Here is a 24,573-nt window from a genome sequence, read left to right on the forward strand (position 1 = left end):
AACTTGTGTTCAGTGTATCTATTAACAGATGTAAAGAGAAGCATAGTTAGATAAATTCCTCCAACAATAAAATAGAAATGGTCTAAATCAACATATTCAAATTACCTGGAATGATTAAATAAGAACAAGGCCATTATCCACCATGCTGGAAAACCTTGAAGGTTTTATTCTCAGTATCTTTACATTAATACAGATGCTTTTGATTTTGTGCTGAGAAAAACAATCTGTTACACATAATGTAACTTTAATATACAACATAGAAACTCATCCTAAGTTAGTTACAACAAGGGCCTACAAAAAACTTCATAGGAAAAAAAGTTATCTAATATTGCCACCATATTTTCTATTAGACTGACCCTGTCACACCCTGTCACCAGTGCTCAGCTCTGTAAACAATGGGTTATTTCCAGGTTCTAAGGAATCATTAATAATCACTAAAATCAGTCTAAAAAGTTCTAGCACATCACTATATACTGTACAGTCCTTAAAAATAATTTATTGTACTGTTTCTAAAAAAAGGTACTAGGGGTATTCTTTTGCTGTTTCCACATTCTGGAGCTGCACATGAGCACTTTCATCTAATATCCTAAAAACACGACAACTGAACTGCAATTCACAATCACAGAGATGAGGTGGTGGAGTCGAGGACTTCCCGGCCGTTGCACACCGTTGGCATGTATGTGCTGGCAGAGGCTGGAAAACAGAGCAGGACAGAAAATTCTGCATTAGTCAAGGGGGCCATAGAGCTACTGGCACAGGTAATCTTAGATACTAGTTAAAATTAAGTGGAAAACTTGGCTTTAGAAAATGCTAGGTGATTTAATGCTGCAGCAGGTCAAATTTCAAAATGTGCTCTGCACAAAATTAGTGTGTATCCCAGATCTTACCTCCACTAATGTCATACCTCTTGGAAAGAGTTGATAAGCATAATCACTGTTGAAAGAAGTCACTTGTGGGTTTAAAATTAACTTTGGTAATTTCCAAACTGGTTAAAATACAGTGCGTAAAATTGAATACTCATGGCAATTTACTTAGATTGTTAAATTAATTATTATTTTCAATACCTTCGTTAATTTTGTTCTCTATGGACAGGATGACTCTGTAGACCCAAGAGTCATCTGTGAACCCACTGCCTTTGAGAATAGTTTCACGTGTTTTCATTCTTCAAGTGGATAACCTCAGTGATAATTCTAGTGAGAGCTGAGTTGTAAGAACTTCAATTTCATAACAGTTTGCAGAAAGAAAGGCATTTCAAAGGGATGATGCTCTCATTAGTGACAACAGTGATGACTATGTCAGGGTGTGAGTATAATATGGATACAAATATTCATTCTTTTTATGGGTCATTTTCCTAGATGAAATTCCTAGCTGAACTTGTTTTGAACATTTTTTTTGTGAGAAATATAAAGACAGCTAAGTTATATTTATGTCTCCCTGAAAGATTTTTCCTTTTACCGAATGAGAACAAAAGCAATACCCCCCATCCTCCATGGGATGAAACAACTTGGCCAAGAGAATCAGTTAGCAATGGCCTCACATTACCTTTTGGAACTGCTGACATCCTGTCCTTGGTTTGTCCATCTGGCGTGCTCTGACCTACAGGAGCTGATCTCCTTGGCTACCTGACCACAGCCCAGGTCAAGCTGCCCAGTCAGCTGTCCCATTCTTTAAAGACATAGCTCTCTCAGTTAATAATCAAATAAACTAACTTCATGCTAGAGTGTTCATGTTCACTGCTGCTGCTGCTGCTGCTGCTGCTAAGTCGCTTCAGTTCAGTTCCGTTCAGTTCAGTCGCCCAGTCGTGTCCGACTCTGTGCGACCCCATAGACGACAGCCCAACAGGCTCCCCCATCCCTGGGATTCTCCAGGCAAGAACACTGGAGTGGGCTGCCAATTCCTTCTCCTCATGTTCACTATCATAGTGGAAATATTCTTGCCACATGAAACTTCATTTTTCATAGGAATGTCTTTAAACGTGAAGGAGAAGCTAATTGTGAAATTTGCTACTATGTGGCATTCAGTGTGGGAACATTCACCATGGTTGGAGCACTAGAAGTCTTTCAGCAGACACCCTGCTAGGGAAACTCCAGCCTCTCAATTCTGTGCTATTTGTCTTGGTGTGTGAGAAAATAAGAAAGTCAAGTCTGTGTGGCTGCCTAAGGTTACAGAGGAATCATGTGATGTGCTAACTCTTTCAGAGATTCTTCCCTTTTATCATTTTTAGAATGAGGCTCACTTTTCTTTACCATGTGATCCCACTAGAAGCTACAATATCCTGGGGGACAGGGATGGCATAATCTACATTTCCTGGAACTTCCATGGTGAAGACAGTGTGTATCAGATAAATATTTAATGGAAGATGATACATGATAATAATTAAAAATATGATGGCATTAATTTATTCTTTGCAAAGCTTCTTCATATACTTTATCTGATTCTTGCTTCATCAAAGCTAGGTAAGGCAAGAGAAAGAACAAGGTGAAATGAAGTTCAAACCACGGTTCACTGGAAACCCAGGGGAGTGCTCCCGGCCACTCAGCGTGCACTTTCTCTCCAGCTTCCTTGTGTTCACCTGTCTACTTGGCATCTCCATGTGGCTGTTTAATAGACATTTCAGAATCAAGTGGCCCACACATAATTTTGATTTCTTGACCTGTCCCTGTTTAGTCTTCCTTTTCTCAGTGAACGGTCTCACCATGTGGCCAGTTATCCAAACCAAAAGTCTAACATTTACACTTCCTTCCTTTTTCTCTCTCCTCCCATGCCAAACCTATCCTCAGGTCCCATCCACTGTGTCTCTACCTCCAGCTACTTGTCTCTTTGCATCCAGTGCCCTGGGCCAGGCCAGCACTCTCTCTCTCAGCTACTGTAACAGCTGCACCACTGGGCTATCTGTGTCCATCCTTGCTTCCCTGCAGTGCTTTTCTCTACAGCAGCCAGCGTATTTGTAAATGTAAGTCACCTAGGTACACACCTCCCGTGGCGCCTCTGTGCTCTCCTAACTCTGGTTTATAAATCTCAGCACGATTTAGACACTGCTTAGCTTTCTGAGTTCACCTAATTCTCTCCTCCTCCAACCCCCATCCCCTTTGGATTTTGCTCTCTAATACAGAATATGTTTCTCAATTTCTGGCCTTTTAAAGTAGCTGTTGCTTCTACCAGGAATATTATTTCCTCTCTTAATCACATATCTGGCTGCTTCTTGTCAGCCACATGTGAAATGTCATCCTCTGGAAAAAGGCCATCCAGCCATCTAGTCTAAAGTAACCAACCAGTTACTCTCTGTCATGTTACCCAGTCTTAAAACTGACTTTTTCCCTTGCCTTTTTTTTTCCCCTTGCCTTTTTTTTTCCCCTTAGCATCTTAAGTCTTACACTCTTGACTAGAAAGTATGCTGGGGCTCTGTTTGTCTTTTTCATTATTTTATTCATCTTGCTGATCATGGAACAGACACTGTATAAATACTTTTTTGAATGATTGTATGAATGATTGCCTTTCAAAAAACGGTGGAGCCAGTGGAAATTTCAACAGGGGAAATAATTTATTATCCTGAAGAAATGACAGCAAATGTGAGGCTTGTGAGTGGCCTTATTTTGGAACGAGCTGGCCTTTCTCCTCCTCAAGTCGCACGGTGGCATCAACTGTGCTTGCAGAGAACTGGCTGGGCTGTGAGCATCCCATGGCAGTACTGCCTTTGACATTTTGACTAAGCTCTTCATCTTTTCCAGGATCAAGTTTTATTATTTCTGTGCAGGATTTTCATTTTCAGACATTGAAAAGGAATGATGTGTCATGGGGGTACGTCTAGCATAACCAGGGATTAGTGTGTTAGTGCTCCCTGCTGTCCACCTTGAACTTGTCTAATCCCCTCTACCTGCATTTCTAAAGATGGTGTCAGAAACCTACTCCAATGTTGCCCATACTATTGTGGAATTTGATGAATGCTTTCTTAAGTGTGCACTTATGATCTGCTTGCTCACTGAATTCTAATTTCTTAAAAATCATGTATATTTTGACCACGTAGGTAAGAAGTACATGGGCTGCAAAGGCAGGCACATGGAAAATTCTCAAACTATCAGTGTCACATAATCTGCTGAACACCATGTGAACGTCATCATGGAACGTTATGGAGTAACCTGAAATTATCTATCTGCTTCAGAGGGACTTTAAAGGGGACACCCTATGATAGAATGTCTAAACTATTTGAGAGGAAGTAGTGCAAATTCAAGGTCTTCTTGCAAGGAATAACAACAGCAAAAAACCCACAAGACACTGCAGTTTTATTTTTTTCCTAAACACTTTCTAGTGTATAAAAGGGGATTGTAACTTGTATTTTTCTGCTTTTCTTTTACTGTTTCATCTGTAGCTTTTGTCAGTGCATTTTTTATTATGTAAAAGATATTCTCATTTTTGTACATGCTGCTGAATATAGCAGAAGAAATGACTGTTTGATGAGTTTACCATCACAATTACTTTGCCTTTCATAAATATTTTACACATGCCTCCTGTATTAGTCCATCTGTTATTCCCCAAGGTAGTAAAATATGTGGAAGAGGAAAGTACTGTCATTTTCGTGTGTGTGTGTTTAGGATGAGCTTTTCTATGATTCTAATGAAATTCTCACAAGATTTTTAATGGCATAAGTTTAGCCTATTTTATTAAGTGCGGTTAGGCAGATTTCTGTAATTGTCCTTTCTGTCAGAAATAAGAAGTATGCAGGCTTATTTTTGGCTTTCCTGGGAGTGGGGGTGAGTAGCAGCTGTTACTCTAGGTTAACATGGTACTTTTTGCTATTTAAAGTGAAAACTGAAGAAAGCTGAAAAAGACCTAATAAGTTCCACAGCTGACCACAGAAGGACCATTCACGTCCATCAGAAGGCATGTTTTGCTTCACAAACGTTGGTGAAGCCTTAGAGATCAATGCAGCCAAGTGGCAGCTTTGTCTAGCACCATGAAATCCATTTTTCTTGTACCAGGAATGCAGGGACTGGCCAGACTTTGGAGAAAATGACCCAGTTTTTCTGAGTAACTGGGCTCTCAATCAATGCTAAACATATTTATTCAATAGATTCTTATGGATGCCAAGTCTGTTAGTCAGTTCAATGGCTGAGACTTGATTCCTGAGAATCTGTGTGTTACTCTGTGTAATAAATACATCAGACTTAGAAAAAAAAAATAAACATTTAAATAGAACAGACATTCCAGTCTGTTTCCATCTGCTCCATTTCCTTGCTCCCAGTGACCCCGAATAATTTCTCCCAGTGTATCTGCTTGTTTAGAGATTTTACTGCTATGGTCAAGGAATACAATCTCCATCCACTATCTGTTGCCTTGTCCTCCTGCTTTGTTATTGGGCCTGTTTTTGTTTTACTCTTCACCTTAATTTACTTGTGCTAGGGCCCCTTGGTCCCATTTCAAAAGAAGTGCATGTGTTGATAATGTTGTCTGGGCAGAGGTGACACTGCTAGCCAACTGTTTGGTAGCCTTGCTATGTTGAGATTTCTCAGTAGGAGACAGAGAATCCATTATTAATAATTTAACTTTCCCTTTACGACCGAAATGTCTTCAACTGTTACCAGTAGTTTGAAGAGGAAATTATTTTCTATAAACTCAAGAGTTAGTTTCCAAATGTGGAGTTAGAACTTAAGAAAGCAAAGATTGCTCCATTTAGTGATTCATTTCTTATGAGACAAGATTCATGGAAAGAGAAAATAGAACTCATGATACAACTTAATTACCTTATCAACAGAAATTCCACTTGATCTTCAACTTAATACCTCAGTCCATTTTGCCACATAATGCTGTCGTGTTTTCTTTCCAATTATGTTCCTTTATCTTCTCTTCCCTCCCCCAAGAAATACCAGAGTTGGATGCACAATAATCTCTAAATAAAAATACTCAAGAAGTTTTTGTACTCTTCTACTTATTTTTTGTTCTTCTCCCCTCTTCTTAGTTGCTAAACAGTTGCTGACCACAGAAGGACCATTCACGTCCATCAAAAGGCATGTTTTGCTTCTGTTTTTCCTCTTTTCTATCCAAATGTGTTCTCAGGCTAGGATCAGAAACTCATTTACAACAATTAATTCAAACAACGAATGGGAGCTGTAAATGCTACTACATCTAGGGATCCGAATCGAAAGCTGAAAGTGTTAAACTCTATTAAAATAATGGCAGGTATTAGTCCTTCTTTCTTGTGAAGCTGATCCTGATAGCCTCGTCTTCCAGTTACCCCCCGCATCTGCACACTGTATTGTCTTCCATCACTACCACCCTGATTTAAATCATCATCTGGGCTAGGCAGCAGCCTGCTAAATGAGGTAGGTCTCTGCCTGCTCCCTGTCTTATATTCTGCCCACACAGATAAAACCATGCTTTACAAGTCAGGTCTTGCCACTTCTGATGAAACCCTTCGAGTGTTTTCCCAGTTCTTTCAGTAGAAAAGTAAAAGTCCTTACAATACCTCCAGAATCCTACAGGATCTGCTCCATCTTTGTCCTCATCTCCTCTCCCTTTCACCACTTACCTATAGGCTCATTGCCTCTTTGACCCTTTGCACGTGCTTTTTCCCATGTGTGGAATGTTTCCTCAGATATCAGCATAACTCCCTTCTTTCATTTCCTTCATGACTCTGCTCAGCGTCACCTTATCACTTCCTTCCATTTTATAAAAATAGTAACACATTCTATTCTCCATCTGCCTCATTTGCCTGTGTTTCCTATTATTTTCTACACGTTGCTTATCAACCAACACCTCAGTTATTATGGAGTATTGGTTTCTCTGTGCCCCACCTTGCTTGATGAGAATGCAAGCATCATGAGTATACAGTTTGTCCATTTCATCCATGACCACAGTGCCTAGAGCTGAGCTTGGACACAAAATTTCTTTAATCAAAGTGTGTATTATCCATCAAATTGGTCACATTTACTTGGTTAGTGTTTCCTTTCCCAAAGCCTTTGCAATTACTCCAGGTGAGGTAGAAATGGTAAAAATTTTTTTTCCATATGAGTAGGCGTTTTCCTGCCACAGGCATACAGATATCTCCATTTATGGATGTTCTCTAGAGAATTTCACTTAAGATGTAAAAGAAGTAGATGAAATAGGATATAATAAATTGATGTTAGACCCTTTGCTTTGTTTTAAGGTATTGATCATCTGAGATCAATGTATGGACAGTATTTGATTAAATACATATTTTCTTTTTTATTGACATATATGCATAGTTCTGAACATGGTACCCTGTTCTTAAAGGCGTTAATAAATTTGGGGTTACATGGAAATGCATATGACTATAAATATCTCTGATACAATGCTAAACTCTCTGGTTTAGGAACTTTGAACTCCTGTGTTTATGTTCCATTCTAATATACAATACAGAAGAGAAACTATACAACGTAATTTAATTCAAGAAAGTGAGGCTTTTAAAAAACTATGTTAATGGGAGAAATTATATCTCTGACATAGACAATTAGAGAGGGTCACCATTAACTATATTCCTTTGTCTTCATCAAATCACGTTTTCAAAGAAACTTTGTGGGTAGCCCTTTTGGAATATGTCACCTTGTCTGTGTGCAGCCAGGGTGTGGGGGTCACAGGGCTTTCAGAGAGACATGATTTACGGTGCTGAACTTGCTATGGATTTTTGAGAGGAACACAAGTCTGCACCCATGCTGCTAGAACAAGATGACGTCATGTGCCGTGCTTAAGAGAAAGCTTTGAACTTAAAAAAAAAGAAATCACTGAATTTGCAGATGCTAAGATTTGCTCACTGTCAGAATGGTCTCTGAGATGACTTCTGTAACTGAACTGAGGTAGAAACTCCAGAGAGTCCAGAGGAGCCACAGAGAAGCTTTTGAGAGTTTTATCTATGACTTCAGTTATCAAATTCTATCAAGTACCTAATAGATGGGACCTTGGTTTTCTCATCTACAAATGTGTTTGTTAGAATAAATGGTCCATATCATCCCTTGCAGCTCCAGTCTCTGTATTAGAGAAGGTAGGCTATAGTCACTTGGGGAAAACCTAGGAAAATAGTAGAAGTAAAGAGAAAATGTTTTAAAGGCTGTGTGTGTAAAAGTGGTTGTGAGACAAGTAGATGGACATGTCAAATAAAAGGAGAGGTATTAAACATCAGCTGCCTCATGTATATGGGGTTACCTATTATAGCTGGAGACTACCCTTCCTTCCTCAATGAGGGAGAAAAAGCCAATAGAAAGTGGTTTTCAGGAGTGCTGTGGACTTGGCTTTCTTAAGGGAAAATGGATTGACATCTATCTGATTTGGATGCACTAGGTTGTATTCTGCCTGAAGCAAATGGCTTAACTTGCTGAAAACGCTAAGCTCTTCCTACATTGGTCAGAGAGGATTTATGTTTATAATATACTTATGCCTGTGGCAAAGAAGACCGTCACTTCAGCGTGGGTTGCCAAATAACTTCCTAATTTGCTGGCCAGTCGTCATGAGACTCCCTGAACTATAAAGTGCAGGTATGTTATACTGGTTTTCTGAACTATCCGTGTAGAGGAGCAGCTTGGTATTATGTGCTTTATTTTCTTTTATAAAGTACTATTCAGAGTTGAACAGTGGCTTGCCCCTGCCAACTGGGGTATCTTCAAAGCTTGACCACTGATAAGTACAAAATCTGGCCCTCATGCAGTTCCTTTCTGTTGGTATCGATCCCTGGCACATTATGCTGTGATGCTAGAAGACTGTTCCCTTTACCATTTTATTTCATTAAAAGATTTTTGCTTGATGTGGGCCATTTTTAAAAAGTCTTTATTGAATTTGTTACAATATCACTTTTGTTTTGATTTTGTTTTTTTTTTTGGCCCTGAGGCATACGGGATATTAGCTCCCAAACCCGGGATTGAACCTGCCCCCTCTGCCTTGGAAGGTGAAGTCTTAACCACCGGACTGCTAGGGAAGTCCCTCCCTTTATCTTTTTAGACTACTGCTTTCTTTTTATAATGTGTAAATTCTTAGTAATAATAATTCTATTAATTGAGCTGTTCATACATTCCCACCTAAACAAGTTACTTTCTGAATAAGGTTTTGGATGAAAAAAATTAATCTCCATATGCCCATGGCTCTTCTGGGACCCAAATCTGGGCATCATTAGTTAGCAGGAGCCTCTTGGCTGATCTTAATGATAATGACATACATACATTTGAATGATCACCATGAGCAAGAGAACTACACATCCCCGTAGGACCATGTCTGGGTACATAATAGCTCTGAAGACCATTGGGCACACTCCATTTCTCTCTTCTCCCCTCAGTCTATGCTGATGCAAACTCACATTAGTGTCAACAATTTTCTAACCTGCACAGGCCCTGTAGGATTTTATGGTGTGAAACCTCACATGTTCACCCAGCTTGTCCCCCTCAGAATGATGCCATTCCCTTACACTGTACACCCACGCTGGTAGAACAAGACGCTGCCAGGTGAGATGGGAAAGGGAAGGCTTTTATTTTTTAAAAAATCATTAAATTTGCAGATATTAAGATTCTTAGCATAGGTTCTTGATTGCCTTACTTTGGGGATCAGCTCTGGGAAGATCCTTTGCTTCTAAAGCTGATCAAAACAAAGAATTACCTCTTTTTTTTTTTTTTTCTTCTCTCTTCCAAATATGAAGGCTGTTTGCTTATGTGTGTGGGTGTGGGAATAGCATTACAAGTATGAGTTTAGGATATCAGGGTCTCTGAGTTCTACTGCTATCGGATGTCTAGTCCCACCTTCACCTTTAGTAAATGTTTTTTTTTTTTTTTTTGAGGGGCCTGATGCTTCTATGAAAGAAATACCTTCCCTTGAGTGTTCTGAGGGTGGTGGGGAAATAACTGTGCTGAGATGTAGTTCTTGGCATCACGAAGCAAAGGACAGGACTTCAAAACCACTCTCCTTCTCTGAACCCAGGGCCTCCTTCCTCTTTGAGAGTCATATAAGTGATGCTCCCTGCTCTTCACTGATCGCAGTGGATGAAGTAGACAGGTTGCCTTCAGCCGAGGTCCTCAAAATGTTTTCCTTGCACCATTTCTATTGAACCAGCTGGAGTATCTGTTATGGACCAGATTTCTGGCCTTTACCAAGAATCCATGATACAAAGGGTCTGGAGACAGGATCTGGGAATTTCCATTTCAAACATTTTTTTTTTAAATACATAAATATTGGGAACACTTAGCCTATGGGCACATTTAGTGGAAAAAAGTTACTGTTTCCTTTATTTTTATTATTCTGTATATAGTTAATCAGATGCAACTAAAATTGTTCTCTCTTATATACAGTAATATGTAAACATTTCTCAGGTTGTGGATTTTCCAGGATGTCCTTAAACCATGTTGTTTCTTCCATGCCTGCTTCTGAGTTTGGCCATTCTTTTGAATTTTTTGGAACAACTGCCCAGCTTTTAAAACCCAATAACAGATACTCTTTCTACTAGCAACCACCTTAGTTGCTGTCAGGGAGCTCACTTACACTCGAAAGTAGAGGGATGTGGTATCTCTGCTATTCTCTTGCCAGAGAATTAACTGGGAGTTAATGTGGCTGCACCTTTCAGTCAAGATGAGTTCTAGGTATTGCGGGCGTCATGTCACTTAATCTCCGCTAAAGAGTGCAGTACTAGATGGATTTAGGATTTGGAGAGGGTAGCATGATGGAAATGGCCACACATTCTCTGAGAAGTGGGGACTTCATCTCTCCCCTTGAATTAGGGTAGGGTCTGTCATGCTCTCCAGGTCCTACATGGAGATGCGTTCCACCAAGCTGCCATATGAGGGAGTGAACCACTGTGTTTTCTCCAGATTAGCTCAGTCTCAGCCGACAGCACAGAAGGACCCCAGTAAAGCCCTCGTAGGGGAGCCGGACTGCTCAGTCCAGCCCTGCCTGAATTCCTGACCCACAAAACCAAGAGACATAATGAAAGTGCTTTCTTTTAAACCACTAAATTTTGGGGGAAGTTTGTTATGTGGGAATAGATAACTAAATGTGTCTCTGTGGGGGTAACTTTGTGGCTATACCAGCTGACTCTTATCCATACATAAGGTTTTCGTTTTTACCTCTGAAGGAAGTAAGTCAGAAAGTCAGCAGCAATATTGGTAGCAATAACCCAATGGAATAACATGCTTGCAAATACTCACCAGAAGAATATAAATTATGTACAACTTAAGAAAAACATATGCTTTACTTAATGAATTCAGAACAGTTTAAAGATTTTTCTTGATTACTTAAAAAACACACTTCCCAGTATTTAGGAGTGAAATGAATATTAATTGAACTGAATCTATAATGGAGGAAACAGGCACTGAGATGTTAAACCAGTTGCTCAAATTTTCACCATAGTGGGTCAGTAGCAGGTTTATACTTATAACTAGATTGCATAGATCAATGGCTTTCAAATTTCTCTGATGGAAATTCATAGAAATAAATATTTTACCTGAACCTGGTATCCATATATAAACTTGAGCAAACTTCACGAAATGCTATTTACCCTATTACATGTGATGCACTCTAAGATACTTTATATTTTCTTTTAAAAAACGCTGGTCAAAGCTACTAAATCAATTTCATGACTCATCCATGGATTACACTCTATAGCATGAAAAACAATGCCCTAGACATTAAGCTTCCTGGGACCAGGGATTCTATCCTATTCATTGTGTACAACAGGTGCTTAGAAATTTCTGGTGCATAGAAGGCATTCAAGCATTTAATGATTGAATGGATTTCATGGCAATGGTTCCAATGTATTAAAATGGGAAGGATACTAATCACAAATCAGAAAATCCATTGTCAATACTTGAATCCTTGTGTATCCTTGAGAAGTTACGTCTCTTATTTTCTTGCTATAAAATAGAACTCATGATATCCATTATTCATGGGATAAAATGAGCCCTGAGTAAAAGATAAAGAATTATGATGTATGGCAAAACCAATACAATATTGTAAAGTAATTAACCTCCAATTAAAATAAATAAATTTATATTTTAAAAGAATTAAAGATTTTAAAATTTAAAAATAAAAAACTAAAAAAAAAAAGAATTATAAGTAAAAAAATCAATGGATTTGTTATTGATGCACTTTGAAATTGCCTAGAAACATGCCAAAAGTACTTCACTTTGTTACTTTAGAAAGAAAGAAAGCGAAGTCGCTCAGTCGTGTCTGACTCTTTGCAACCCCATGGACTGTAGCCTACTAGGTTCCTCCGTCCATGGGATTTCCCAGGCAAGAATACTGGAGTGGGGTGCCATTGCCTTCTCCAGGAGATCTTCCCGACCCAGGGACTGAACTTGGGTATCCCACATTATAGGCAGACGCTTTACCGTCTGAGCCACTAGGGAAGTCAAAATTTATCTCATTTGTTACTTTCATGCCACTTAATTAATTTGGATTAATTAGAGGAAAGTCATGGGGAAAATGAGGTCTAAATTTAGGCTTTTTAAAAGATAAAGAATGAAATTTCACTGAGTAACAAAACAGTCCTAAACTGCTGGCTGGTAGACGTCTGTGTTGAAGAACTGGCTGGGCCGCCAGCAGATCAGACTCAGTGACAGGTGGAGCGTGTCCGTGGCAGCTGCACCCCATTGTTTCTGTGTCAATGGAGGTTTCTGAAATTCTAAGGAGAGACTTGATTGGGTAAAGTGCCTTTGTTACCTTTTCAGGAATTTATTAATTCCTACACTATGCATCAGAAAATGCCACCAATCTAAATTACTGAGGTTTGGATGTATGAGATTTGAAAAATGTCTGAGCTCTAAGCTTTCAACAAGACTCTTTTCGCCCAGAGGTAAATCATGCTGCACAGCCTAGGGTAACCTTTCTTTTGTTTTCCCTTGAAAGCCTTGTCCATGGGAAACTTCCCTTGAAAGTACCTAGTTTTCCCTTGAAAGTACCTTGTCCATGGGAAGTTTCCTGTTTGAAGTAGCAGCATGCGGTGGTGTGGTGTCCTGGTTTGGAAATTGGAGAAACTGTCTCTAAGTTCTGGTTCTGCCATTTTCAATATGTGTGACCTTGGATGGGTTTCTTTATCTCCTAGAGTTGTGAGCATTAAATAAGCTATATCATGCGTGCACACATGTATGAAGTATTTAGCACAACGCCTAGCACAAAGGAAACAATAAATGATAGTTCCTCTTAGCTCCATTACTGTTTTTGTTTTTATTAGCTATTATTATTAGTTATATGCCAGCTTTTTCTTGTCTGGATTAGCTGTTATAGTGTGGCTGCTAGACAAGAGATTTGTTTGCTCAAGAAATAAGCAGCTTTCCTTGTGGCTCAGACAGTAAGGACTCTGCCTGCAATGGAGGAGACCCAGGTTTAATCCCTGAGTTAGGAAGATCCTCCGGAGAAGGGAATGGCTACCCACTCCAGTATTCTTGCCTGCAAAATCCCATGGACAGAGGAGCCTGGTGGGCTGTATAGTCCATGGGGTCACAAAAAGTCGGACACAAGGAAAATGATGTCACAGGTTTTACCAGGTCCTGGGACTCAGCCATTGTGACACCTGGAAATTGAGCTGAAAATAAATAAGGTGTCCATCTCTATAGCAGCTGAGACTGGGGAGGAGTGGTATACTCAGCGCGTCCCTGAAAGGTGCTGGCAGCTCTCAGTCTTCCCTTTGTTTGCTAGGGAAAGGACTGCACTATAAAATTCTGTATGTTGTTGAAGAAACTGGGGCACTAATGCGATTGCTCTCTGTGATGCTGAGCTATTTTGAAGTTTTCTTTCTAATCGGCTTGGGGCAAAATTGTGAAGTAGTCATTTGTCTCTGTCACTTTCAGCCCTTCTCCCCCACACTTCCCCTTCTTCATCCTTCTGTCAGTGAATTTCTCCTACTTCATACCACAGATTAGCTGAAAATGGCTTAAAAGGTTGTCCCCTTTAGGTACATTTGTGCTTTGGATGACTCTAAAGAATTAAATGCTTCTCTAAGGATAGTTTCAGATACTTGCAGGCCAAGAGGAGAGAGAATTCTGATTGGGAGTTATCCTGGTATCTTGCAGTTCACACTGCCTTCTCAGCTGGTTGTTAGCTGAAAAAACATTGTGTCTTTGTAACAGGAGGTAGATCTAGTCCAAATTTTCCAAGGTGTATTCCGTGGGATGTGAGTTGGTTTCCTTGTGGTCAGATACTTTTAAGAAACTGTAAATAACAGAATGAAACAGGGTTCCTTGCTGTAGAGACTCTTAGAACGTTTATCATGCTCATGGCAAGGAGGTACTTTGAACTTCCAAGTGGGTATTTAGGTTGTTGCATTTTCCATCTTATTTGATTATCTTCCTCTTTTAGTTTTTATGAAGCACCTTCAGCATCTACGTGACACAAAACACACTTTATAGAGCACCAATCTAGTCCAGCCCTCTAGACCACCTAAGGCAGGAAGCAGTAAAGTGATGTGCTCAGGGTTCACTACTGAACTGGTTGGACTAGAAACTTGGTTGTCTGAGTCCAGAGGTCGTTAAAAATCCCAGTTGTGGTCGTGGATTTAATATCTGTCATCTCAGCTAGACTGAATGCAGGAACTTGCCCTCTTCCATTGTCATTCTATTGTTAGCAGCCAGCACAGCACCTGACACACAGTGATTAACCAGCACTTTTTAAACCTGAACTGAGATTGATTACGGGGTGGACATGTGTTGTCTGTTTCTATGTCTTCTGTTCCCCCTCCCAGCCTGCTCCCTACCACAATGCTATGTTTGAAGGGGTCCATGTCAAGTGCCATACTTACACTGAGAATACGTGGTCCCAGTTCCACTGACACTGAACCTGTTCAGGTGCAGCCTGTGCGTGACCACATTCTTCTGGGGTTGAAACAGGATGATGTGCACCTTAGGTGCAAACAAACATCCCAGGACCACAAAGCCACTCAGGCTGACAGAGATGCACATGGTCGTTGTCTGCACCTACAAGAAAAGGTTGCCTAGTTAAGTATCTTGACTATAAATTCAATACAGTGGTCAACTCAAGAGAATGCTAAAAAAAAGAGCAAACTGAAAAAACTAGATTATCTACAGTTCTGTTCTTATTCTAGCCAAACCAATACAGCAATTATGTTGAATCTTCTGAGCCTGGGATCCACAGGGAACCATTGCTGAGGATTTGTAAGCAAACACTCTTTGTGATGGGTGTTCCTCAAGGCTTGCCAAGACTTCCCATGGACTTTCTTGTTTTGTTTGTTTTCTTCATTATGTTTGTATAAAAGATACTTCTGCACAGCCACTGAAGTCAGAATCTTAAGTAGTAAAATGTCAGTACTGATTGATGGAGTGACCCGAAGTCTGATGGTTTGAGTTAATCAACTTGGCTTGTTTAAGGTTTACTATATCAAGAACAAATTTGATGCTGTTTCATATTTCTGTCTGTCTTTCATGCTGGGAGGGCTGCCTATCTGCTCTCGATTTCCTTACTCAACAGTGAGGGACACTGTCAATTTTCTTCTAGGTACCTACTCTTAAGCATTTCATTAGCATCTCTCTGGAATTTTGATACATCAGATACTCCCTAGTCCATCTTTGTTTTCCCTTTCTTTCAAAGAAAGAATTTCCCCTTTATCCCTTTGCTTCCCCAGAAAGCAAACCTCAGAACTAGGTTTTATCATCTCCTCTTTTTATTCTCTTGCCACCACTCTTCATCTTCTCTGATCTTCTCATTTGTCCTGGCTTCAGCTCCCATAGATTTTTCTGGAAAATCCCAAATTAGATTCTACATATTTAATCACTCTTAGTATGAAAAATGGCAATTAATTATTTCTTCTATCAGTTTCTACTCAGAGTAGCTATGGTAAATCCTAGAGTCATTTTAGAGTTCTTTTTCCTTTTTATTCAGGCGATGCTATTACCAGATAGCAATAATTTCTCATGCCCCAAAGTGTCTGACCTTCTTCGATAATCAAGGAAAACTGAAGACTGAACAATTAACTAGAAGAGCCACATAGTTTTAGAAGATTTCTTCCTGTTTCTGATTTTTTAAAAATCAGGTTACATGTGTTTCATAACTCTTTAGAATCTGGTTTTACTTTAATTGCTGAAAGCAAATCTCTCCTCACTGTCTTAAAGCTCCTGCTCCACTAACCACTCCAGTGCTCTCCACCTTGGTCCCTGATTTCAGGCTCCTTTAACTTCTCAGAAAAGTCTACTATCTAATTCCATGATGGAAAAGCCTTGACCATCATAACTATGTTATTCATAGCAACTCCATTACTAGCACAATTTTTTTACATAGATATATAAAACATGTTATTAAAACCGTGTTCTTCCTGTCTCAGCTCTAACTGTGGTGCCAGTTTGAGAGTGATTAGTTATCCCATGAGGGTGAGACAGGTTCAAATGTGCACATTTTCTAAACCTTTTCTAAAAAATTTAAAACTCATCACACATTTTAAGACATTAAAAGGAGAGGAGGAAGGCTTTTGTGAGAAGAGCCTGCACAAAGTTGTACTGTGAATTCCACATCCTCTCTACTATAGGGGGATTGTACCCATCTCCTCACTAGAGAGAAGGGCATTGGTGTGGCCATTCACAGAAGGTTTGACGCTTTTTCTGTGGAGGGAAGATGCTCTGACTGGGAGCCTGATTCCTAGGTGAGAAAGGACCAGTTACTTTTGTACCACAGCAAGAAGACTTGTGAATGTGTTGAAATAGCCTTTTAAGAATTTATCAAAGCAGAGGCTATGTGAGTGGGATGCTGGACAAGATGAGCCACGGGATAGAGAACCATCGGGGGGGATCTAAGGCCCATGTGGAGGGGCCTGGAGCCTTTCCCAGGATGGGAAGGAGGCTGGAGGGGGAACAGCTGGATGTTTTGGGCCTAAGTGTGACAACTTAGAGTAGAAAATTGCCAGCCAACTCACTCAAGGACCTGCAAGAAAGAAAAAAAAAAAAACAACACAGGAAATTTCTGATAATCACATGAAAACATCCTTTAATCATCTTCCAGATTATCCCAAGGATGTGTCTTTAGCCACTGGGGACTCAAAGATCATAAAGCCCTCTGTTCCATAAGGACTGTCCTACTTCTTCCTTATTACTCTTTAACCAGAGCCAAGGGGAAAGTAACTGGTGGACTGGGGACTATGAGCTGGGAGAAAGGGGAAACCAACTGGTACAGCTCGAAGGCAGGCCAGACTGCAGGAGAAAATAAGATTGAATGTTAAGTCGTGATATGGTTTTGATAATTACATGGGCAAGGCTTTTGAATTTCCTAATAGACTATTTCCCACTGAAAGTTATTGTAGGACCTTATGTTACCCAAGGGCGCACAAAGTCATGGACCTCTTGAGCATTGTCACCTGCTTTTCTGTCCCATGGTGCCTTACATGGTGAACACCCTGTGTGTTTGTTCTATCCACTGGGATTTCCGTCCAGGGCTGGGGGGTGATTACTCTCACTCACTACTAAGGGAACAATGCGAGGCAAAACTAAAGGTGCATTTTGGTCACAGTTTATGCTGTAAAATTAAAAGGTACTTTTTAAAAAAATCCAAATATCAGCCTCATAGTTTCAGTTGCCCAATTCCTTCTATAAATCACATTATAAAAAGTCTGCACTTACATATAATTATTTGTCCTGCATCTTTGAACGTTCCCAGTTCACACTGCTCTGTTTTCATCTTCCTCAAGCTCCTAGCAACACCTGACATGGTTAACCACTTCCTGGATACATCCTTGCCTCACTGACAGTTCCTCATCCGAGTTACCTTTGCTAACTTGTTCCTCTTCTCCCTGAGCTCTAAGTGCTGGAGTGTCTCAGAACTCAGTTTGGGACACTCTTCCCTTCACCATCTCATTGAGTTCCAGGGTATAAGTACTTCCTGTGTGGATGATATTCACATATGCAGTACTAGTTCTAGCTTATCCTCTTGGGCTTCCAAACCTATGCACTCAGCTGCTGTCTTGGCGTACCGTTGTGGCTATGTAGTGGGCAAATCAGAATGAATCTGTAAGCAGACTTGATCCTTTCCTCCAGTGTCTCCATTTAAGTGACACCAAATGCCACCCAACTGTGCAGCCCCCAACCTGAGAACCATCCTCAGTTTTTCCACTTCCCTTACATCCACACTTCCAGTCCAATAGCAAGTTGTATTTGTTCTTTTGGAAGATAATCCTCTACGACCTCTTGGGCTTCTATATCTTTCAAGCCGTGGCTCTGACTGCTTTTGTTCCAAATTTTCTTCTCAAGGGATTTTTATTGCAAAGAGCCTTAAGAGATGGAGATAGTGTCTGTGAAACAAGGGACCAGCATATCATCCATTAGAGAAGACTCAGGTTCCCTAATCTCACAGTGCCTCCTGCTTATGCCACCACTGACTATGCGGTGGTTACAGTCCCCTTTGCCTAGTCTGCAGAAAGTAGGGCTCAGGGAACCAGAGCCAGTGCTAAACTTCCAGCTACTGCTATTGCTTTGAGTTACAAAGTCCTTTTTGTCAGCGTCTACAAAACTGGCAGGGTAGCATGGTAAGTTAGAATAAGTTGAGTAAAATCTAGACTTTATGGTCTTAGACAGCTGTGACAGTGAGATTGGAAAGGTTTTCTCAAAGAGAAATGGGGGCTGATTAACAGGCCTTGAGAGAAGTCCTGAGAATCTGCAGCAAACAGGTTGACCAAGTTATGTGGTCATCCAAGCAATGAATAGTGCTCCACTTTACTGCCATCAATGAAGAAGATTTGAGGGATGGGGTCACAGGCTGAGTAACAGGAAGTGGGTTTAGATAGAGCCGCTGGACCAGTACTGAAATCGTTGCTGACTCTCCTCTGGGCATGGGGCGGATTTCCTCCCTATTCTGATTTGGATCCCTGATGGGCAGAAAGTTACACTCTTTCCCACATAAAAGATGCAGGGACATGTGACTACATTGACCATGAAAAGAGGAACCTTGCAGAGACCAGGTGAATCATTGGGACTTTGCCTGCCTCCCCTGGAAGATGAGGGAGGCAGGTGACTGGTGCTTGTGAAGGAGGAATGGCAACAGCTGAGCCCCTTTTGGCTTATCCCCTGCTGTGGTCTCTCTTGCCAAACTTAGATCCATTCCAAGATGACAAAGGTCTCAGCTTTTTTTACACTGGAAACCTGGCTGCAGAAAAGGAGCTTTGGTCCTTTCTATGAGATTTCCCTGAAACAGAATAATGCTTTGGAAGACCATAGATGAGGCACTGACTAGTGTTTGGGCTTTTACTGACCTGCATTGGGTTTAAAATGCTGACAAAAGAGCTACACCAAAGAATGAGAAACTGATGTGAGGAAATCTAGAGAGATTCTTACAGTCAGCTGCAGTGCTGGAACACTTGCTGAGCTCTATGCTAAAACCAGGCAAGACACTAAGCAATGTCATCGTGTTGAGATAGCAAATGACCTGAGTTGAGATGGATGCCTTTAAAAATGTTGCTGTCTATGTGAGTCAGTGCCAAGTAAGCTGAAATACACAAGCAATATTCCCTAGGCAGATAGCTACCTGGCTCTGGCCTCCTGAGTCAAGGGGTCTCCAAAGTTGAACAGTGATAATAATGATGATCTTGCCATTCAGTTCAAGGTTTTGGGTGCTCAGAAACATTGGATCTTCATTTGAAACACAGAGCAAATGTGCTTTCCTTCTTGGCATGCAGATTTGCCTTCTACCTGGTTCTTCCCTTACTCTCCATCCTGACTGCAGCTGCCTTAAGAAGACAGGAAGGATTGGATGAAAGTCTCCCCATCCCCAAGGGTAGCTGCCAACTGTATACATCAGACCCAGTATGCTGGGAAACTTTGGGGAGGTAAGAACTCAAGTATTTATGCTCTGTTGTTTACAGACAACCAAGTCACCATCCTACCCAGACCTGTTAGGGAGAATTTAGGGCTGGGATCAGAATGAGAAAAGTGAGGCACTTCTTGCTAAAAGCCTACGATGAACACAATACCCACCTTTTAAAAAAAGGATAAGATCAGTAACAGTGCTGGGCTGTGACAGATTCAAAGAGAAGGTGAAAGGTCAGTAACACTGATCTTGTCCTGATGACTGTGTATGCAAGCGTCACCAGCCCACTCTGCATTGCCTAGTGGAAACTGGGAAGCCTACACAAATGCTGATGTTCCGGCTACAGTGGTGGCTGTGGGTGATAAAGTCCTTTGTCTCTGAATCAGGAATCTCTTGTCTTCTGTCAGCATCCCTGAAACTGTGGTGGACTCACCTGTTAGACTGCATGATGGTTTAAAAACCCTTCACAGTTCCTGACAGGTTCTGTCTCCATCACTGACATCCTACCCTTGGCTCCAGACACCATCAGCTCCAACCGGAACACCTACCACAATACCTAACCACTCTCCCCTCTCCTGCTTTTGCCTTTCTGTCATATAGTGTCTTCAGCAGATTGAATTTTTTTTTTCTAAAATGTGAGATTACTAAACTGTTCTGCTTAAAAGTGAATTTCAGTGGTTTCTTTTTCCATATAGAACAAAATCTAAATTTTTGCTATGTGCTATGAAATCCTATGTGGTCTAGCCCCCCACGCCCTGCCTACCTCTCATATAAAATCACACTTCCATCTGCTCATTAAACTGTAGCCAGATACACCTTTCTTTGCTATGACATTTTTGCCTAGAGGCATTTGTGCTTACTGCTTCATCTGTTTAGTGTGCGGAATTCCCCTGTCTGGCTTTTCCATCTTTCAGTCGAGTATTATGAAATGGGTACTAGGAGGGGTGGCAAAGATTTTTTTTTGAAAGAACGAGATGTGATACATTTCTTTAAGTCTTCAAATATTCAGCATGGGAACACTGAAATTTCTTTGCAAGTACTTAAACCTTGTAAAAAAAATTCTAAAGTCACCCCCAAGTCTCTGCCTAGATTTGCTTTGCCTATCCCTACCCCAGAAAAGAATCTAGCACCTTGAAACCTGAAGTACAGTCCTTTGCCCAGCAGCATCTCCATCACTTAAGAGCTTGCTAGAAATCCAGAATCTTGGGCCTCATCCCTTCTCACTGAATCCAAATGTTTAGCAAGATTTCCAGGTGTATACACCTTAAAGCTTGGGAGGTAGCATACCCCCTCTCCCTTCCATCACAGCACTCACCCCTGCATGAGTTATCCCAAATTTTCATTTGTTCATTACTCACTCTCCATCTCTATCTCCTCTTGCTCCCTACTTGACTATAAGTTATAAAAAAGGAGGGGCTGGTCTATATTAATTGCTGCATCTCCAAGGCCCATGATAAAGGCTCAAATACTTTTGGAAAACATGACTGAACAAAATACGAATCCCTGATGGCTCAGTGTTTGTTTCTTTACACTATCCAGGACGGTTATGTTGCAATAAAGGAGATGGTCTGGGTATTCCTCTAAGATTCTTCACAGTTTTGGATTCTTACCCAGGTTTTTGCTTGCTTTGTCTTGATGCCTCTTATAGCATCAATTAGCCTTGCTTGTTTTAGGCTTTACTCCTACAAATGTATTCCTCCTATTAAGAACAGATAAGTTTGTGGTGTAGCATGAAAGGCATGGATTTGGATCCAAAAATCTTGTCCTACTATTTCTTAACTGTGCCACCTGGGACGTTAATTATCCTCTGAGTCTGTTTACTCATCTTTCCAATGGATAATGAAATTTGCTTTCCAGGGTGCTAATGAGAATAAGTGAGCTCAAGTATGCAAAGCATTTAGCAGAGTAAGGTCTTGGAGGTCGAATAGGTAGAGTCAGTTCCTTTCTTTCCCTCTTACCTTAATTATGTTACTTTTTTGCCCAAGCGAACAACCAACCAAAAGAAAACAAGAAAAATTAAAAAAAAAAAAGTCACAAGACCTCAAAGCCCTTAAACATTATTTAAATGAATTCTTTTACCTGGTATAATCTGACCAAATTGCCAGTTCCCATGAGTTTCTTACTGGACTCTCCTAACCTTCCATTTGAGAACAACCAATATTACCATATTTTCTTGGTTCATTTCTATTTTGCTTCAAGAATATTCCCTGTAAGCCTTATATTCTCTAACTACCTTAATTGCACTTTCCAACGAAGGTCCAGGGTGAAATCTCACCTTTTTCAGCAGGAGTATTCCTGGAAAGACCAAGCTCTTACTGATCGAACACTTTTTTTGAAACAAATAGGCATTTAAGAGTTTGTATCAGTAATTTAATTATAAACTATTCTGCATTAGTCTTGGATTCATTCATTCTTGTTATTTTTTCCCAGCTGGAGTATAAGCTTTTTGAAGACTGGAATGGTACTTTATATTTATGCGTAACTCCCAGTGGGTGGCAAAGTACTGAGTCATAAGCCTTGTTGACTGATGTCCAGATTTCTAATGCTGGTTCTTAGATTAATGGGTACTTCTCTAGTGCTGCTGATTCTATCTGAGCCACATGGTTTACCTCTGAGAAATTTAAAATCTCAGTCTAAAACAAGGGGCCCAAGTTCAAATACTTCACACATGAAGGAAACCAAGTGTAAGAATTCAGGGGTTGGTGGGCATTGTGGGCAATAGGAGTGAGAGTTCTGTCTAGATACATGAACACTACTCAACCAGCTAATTGCTGCATGTAGGAATTAGGGTTCACATGTTTCACTTTGTTAAGAGGAGCCAAGAATCTGGATAGCTATATAAAATTTCTCAGTTTTCTAACTTTGACAGATGTTTCAAAGAATTTCAGAACAATGCAGGCCACACTAAAGCTATCTATGAGATGAGAAGAGCATGTGATTCATTAGAGCAGTGATTTTTAATCGTGGCTGTAAGTGAGAGTCACTTGGGGAGCTTTGACAAATCCTGAAGTTCAGGCCACAGATCAGGCCAATTAAATCAGAATTTCTGGGGCTCTGCCCCAGGTATCAGTAGCTTTTCAAAGCTACCCAGTTGATTCAGTGTGCAGTTGAAATGAGAACCACTGTGTTGGAGGCTCTGGTGTACCTTCTCAGTTCTCTTGTAAACTTAGGGTTGGCATTATTGCAAGGATAAGTGAGACCTCAGATGATCTCTGTATGCTTTGTTGCCTTAATTAGCACACACCTCAAACACTCAACTTCACTGCCTTTTACGCTCTCTGCTGCATTTCTCTAGTAACCTGTCATGTGGTGAAACTTTGGGGCTTCAGCTAATTTCATTTAATCATGATACTGCTCTCATGTTAAAGGGGGGGAAGTCATTTTTAGAAATAAATGCTAGTTCATTCAATGAAATTAAATTTCATTCTAAGTAGTATTTTCTGCTATTTTTTAAAATTAGCTTTTCTGAGAAAGAATAGTTTCAAATCATATGTTGAGGCTGAAATAATTAACAGTGTAATAACCATTTTGCAGTCCCAATACCCCAAGTCCTATCTACTAAAGATGGCTACCTAAGAACTGGAAAAAAAATCCTTACAGGTCTTTAAGAGGGTGATGTGTACTGAAAAATAAAAGATAGAATTGAGAGTATTAAAATACATGAACTGTAGTTCTCCATTTAATCCCCACACTCAAAACTTGTGGTGCATATAATCTAGCCTTTGATTTTAGTTCTGACCTCTGATTTGGTTCTGATGTTTTTTCCTTTGACAGATTTTCAAAAATGTTTATAGATAGTCTCAGAAAGCCTGACGGTCACCCCAACACTGAGTATATAGTCTTCATTTTTCTTGTTCTTCCTTTGTGGTCGTCCAGAGCTTTGAGTCATATGCTGGTGGATAATTTAATAGACTAGACACACTAAGCTTTGCTGGTCTCTTGATCTGTTGCTGTAAATAGCTTTGTCTTATTTTTGAGCTGCGATATTCAAGAGCTTGGCAACACAGGAACTGCTGATAAACAAAAGTTTTGGAGACTATTCTAACCTACAGAGGCACTTTATTTGGTGAAATCACAATGTAACAAGGAAACCATAATGCCTCTGGAAAACTTTATGATAACTTAAGAAATATAGAAAATAAAAACCGACTGCTTTAAGAGGGAAAAATTCCTATACTCACTCATACTCACTCATTGGAAGATACTAAAATTACAATTTTAAATGCAAGAGCAACTGATGGATCATTTCAACAATTTGAGAAGTTTTGATGGAATGATGAATCAGTTTCTTTTAGAAAAGATGATAATTATATTGAAGCCCAGAACTTTGAACTACATATCACTGATTGCCTGAATATAGACAGTAAAAATTTTAACTAATTCAAGGATTACATATATATACCATGCCTACAGGAACTAACGTTTAGGAAAAGTACAATAAGTGAACATTGTATTTTAACCCATTTTAGAGAAATAATGATGCTTATCTGAAACTCAAGTGAGAGTTTTTAGGTCTTTAAAGTGATCCTGGCTTAATATTGCAAGTCTGTTTTAACTTATAGATCGATCGATGGTAGCCCGGGCCTCTTGTGTATAATTTAAAGTATTCTCATTAGATTTCTAGTGGTGTAAGTCTTATTCGCTCGTCATTCATTTTCTAAATTTAATTAAAAGTTTTAAAGGTGTGTGTGTATTATACTTTTCTCCCACCAGATTATAAATTGTTTGAATGACCATGCTGTATACATGTATCTTCCTCTCTGTGCCTAGCACAATGTTTTCCACATAGTAAGCACAAATTAAATGCTTTTAAAACACAGTGAATTAATTTCCATATGCAACATGGCAGTTCACTAT

The 24,573-nt window shown here is 40.0% G+C and overlaps 1 protein-coding gene across 1 annotated transcript in view; it reads right to left on the bottom strand.

Moving 5' to 3' along the window:
• Positions 1-143: 143 nt before the first annotated feature.
• The window catches only part of GRM3 (glutamate metabotropic receptor 3), a 242,523-nt gene continuing 218,093 nt past the window's right edge, over positions 144-24,573 (bottom strand). The window contains exons 5-6 of the mRNA XM_004007802.5: positions 14,717-14,891; positions 144-693 (exon numbers count right to left, since the gene is read on the bottom strand). Coding sequence (XP_004007851.2) covers positions 620-693; positions 14,717-14,891 — 249 coding nt within the window. The 3' untranslated portion in view covers positions 144-619. The remainder of the gene's footprint in view (positions 694-14,716; positions 14,892-24,573) is intronic.

This window comes from Ovis aries, chromosome 4 (genome assembly GCF_016772045.2).
Source record: "Ovis aries strain OAR_USU_Benz2616 breed Rambouillet chromosome 4, ARS-UI_Ramb_v3.0, whole genome shotgun sequence".
Classification (NCBI taxonomy): Eukaryota; Metazoa; Chordata; class Mammalia; order Artiodactyla; family Bovidae; genus Ovis; species Ovis aries.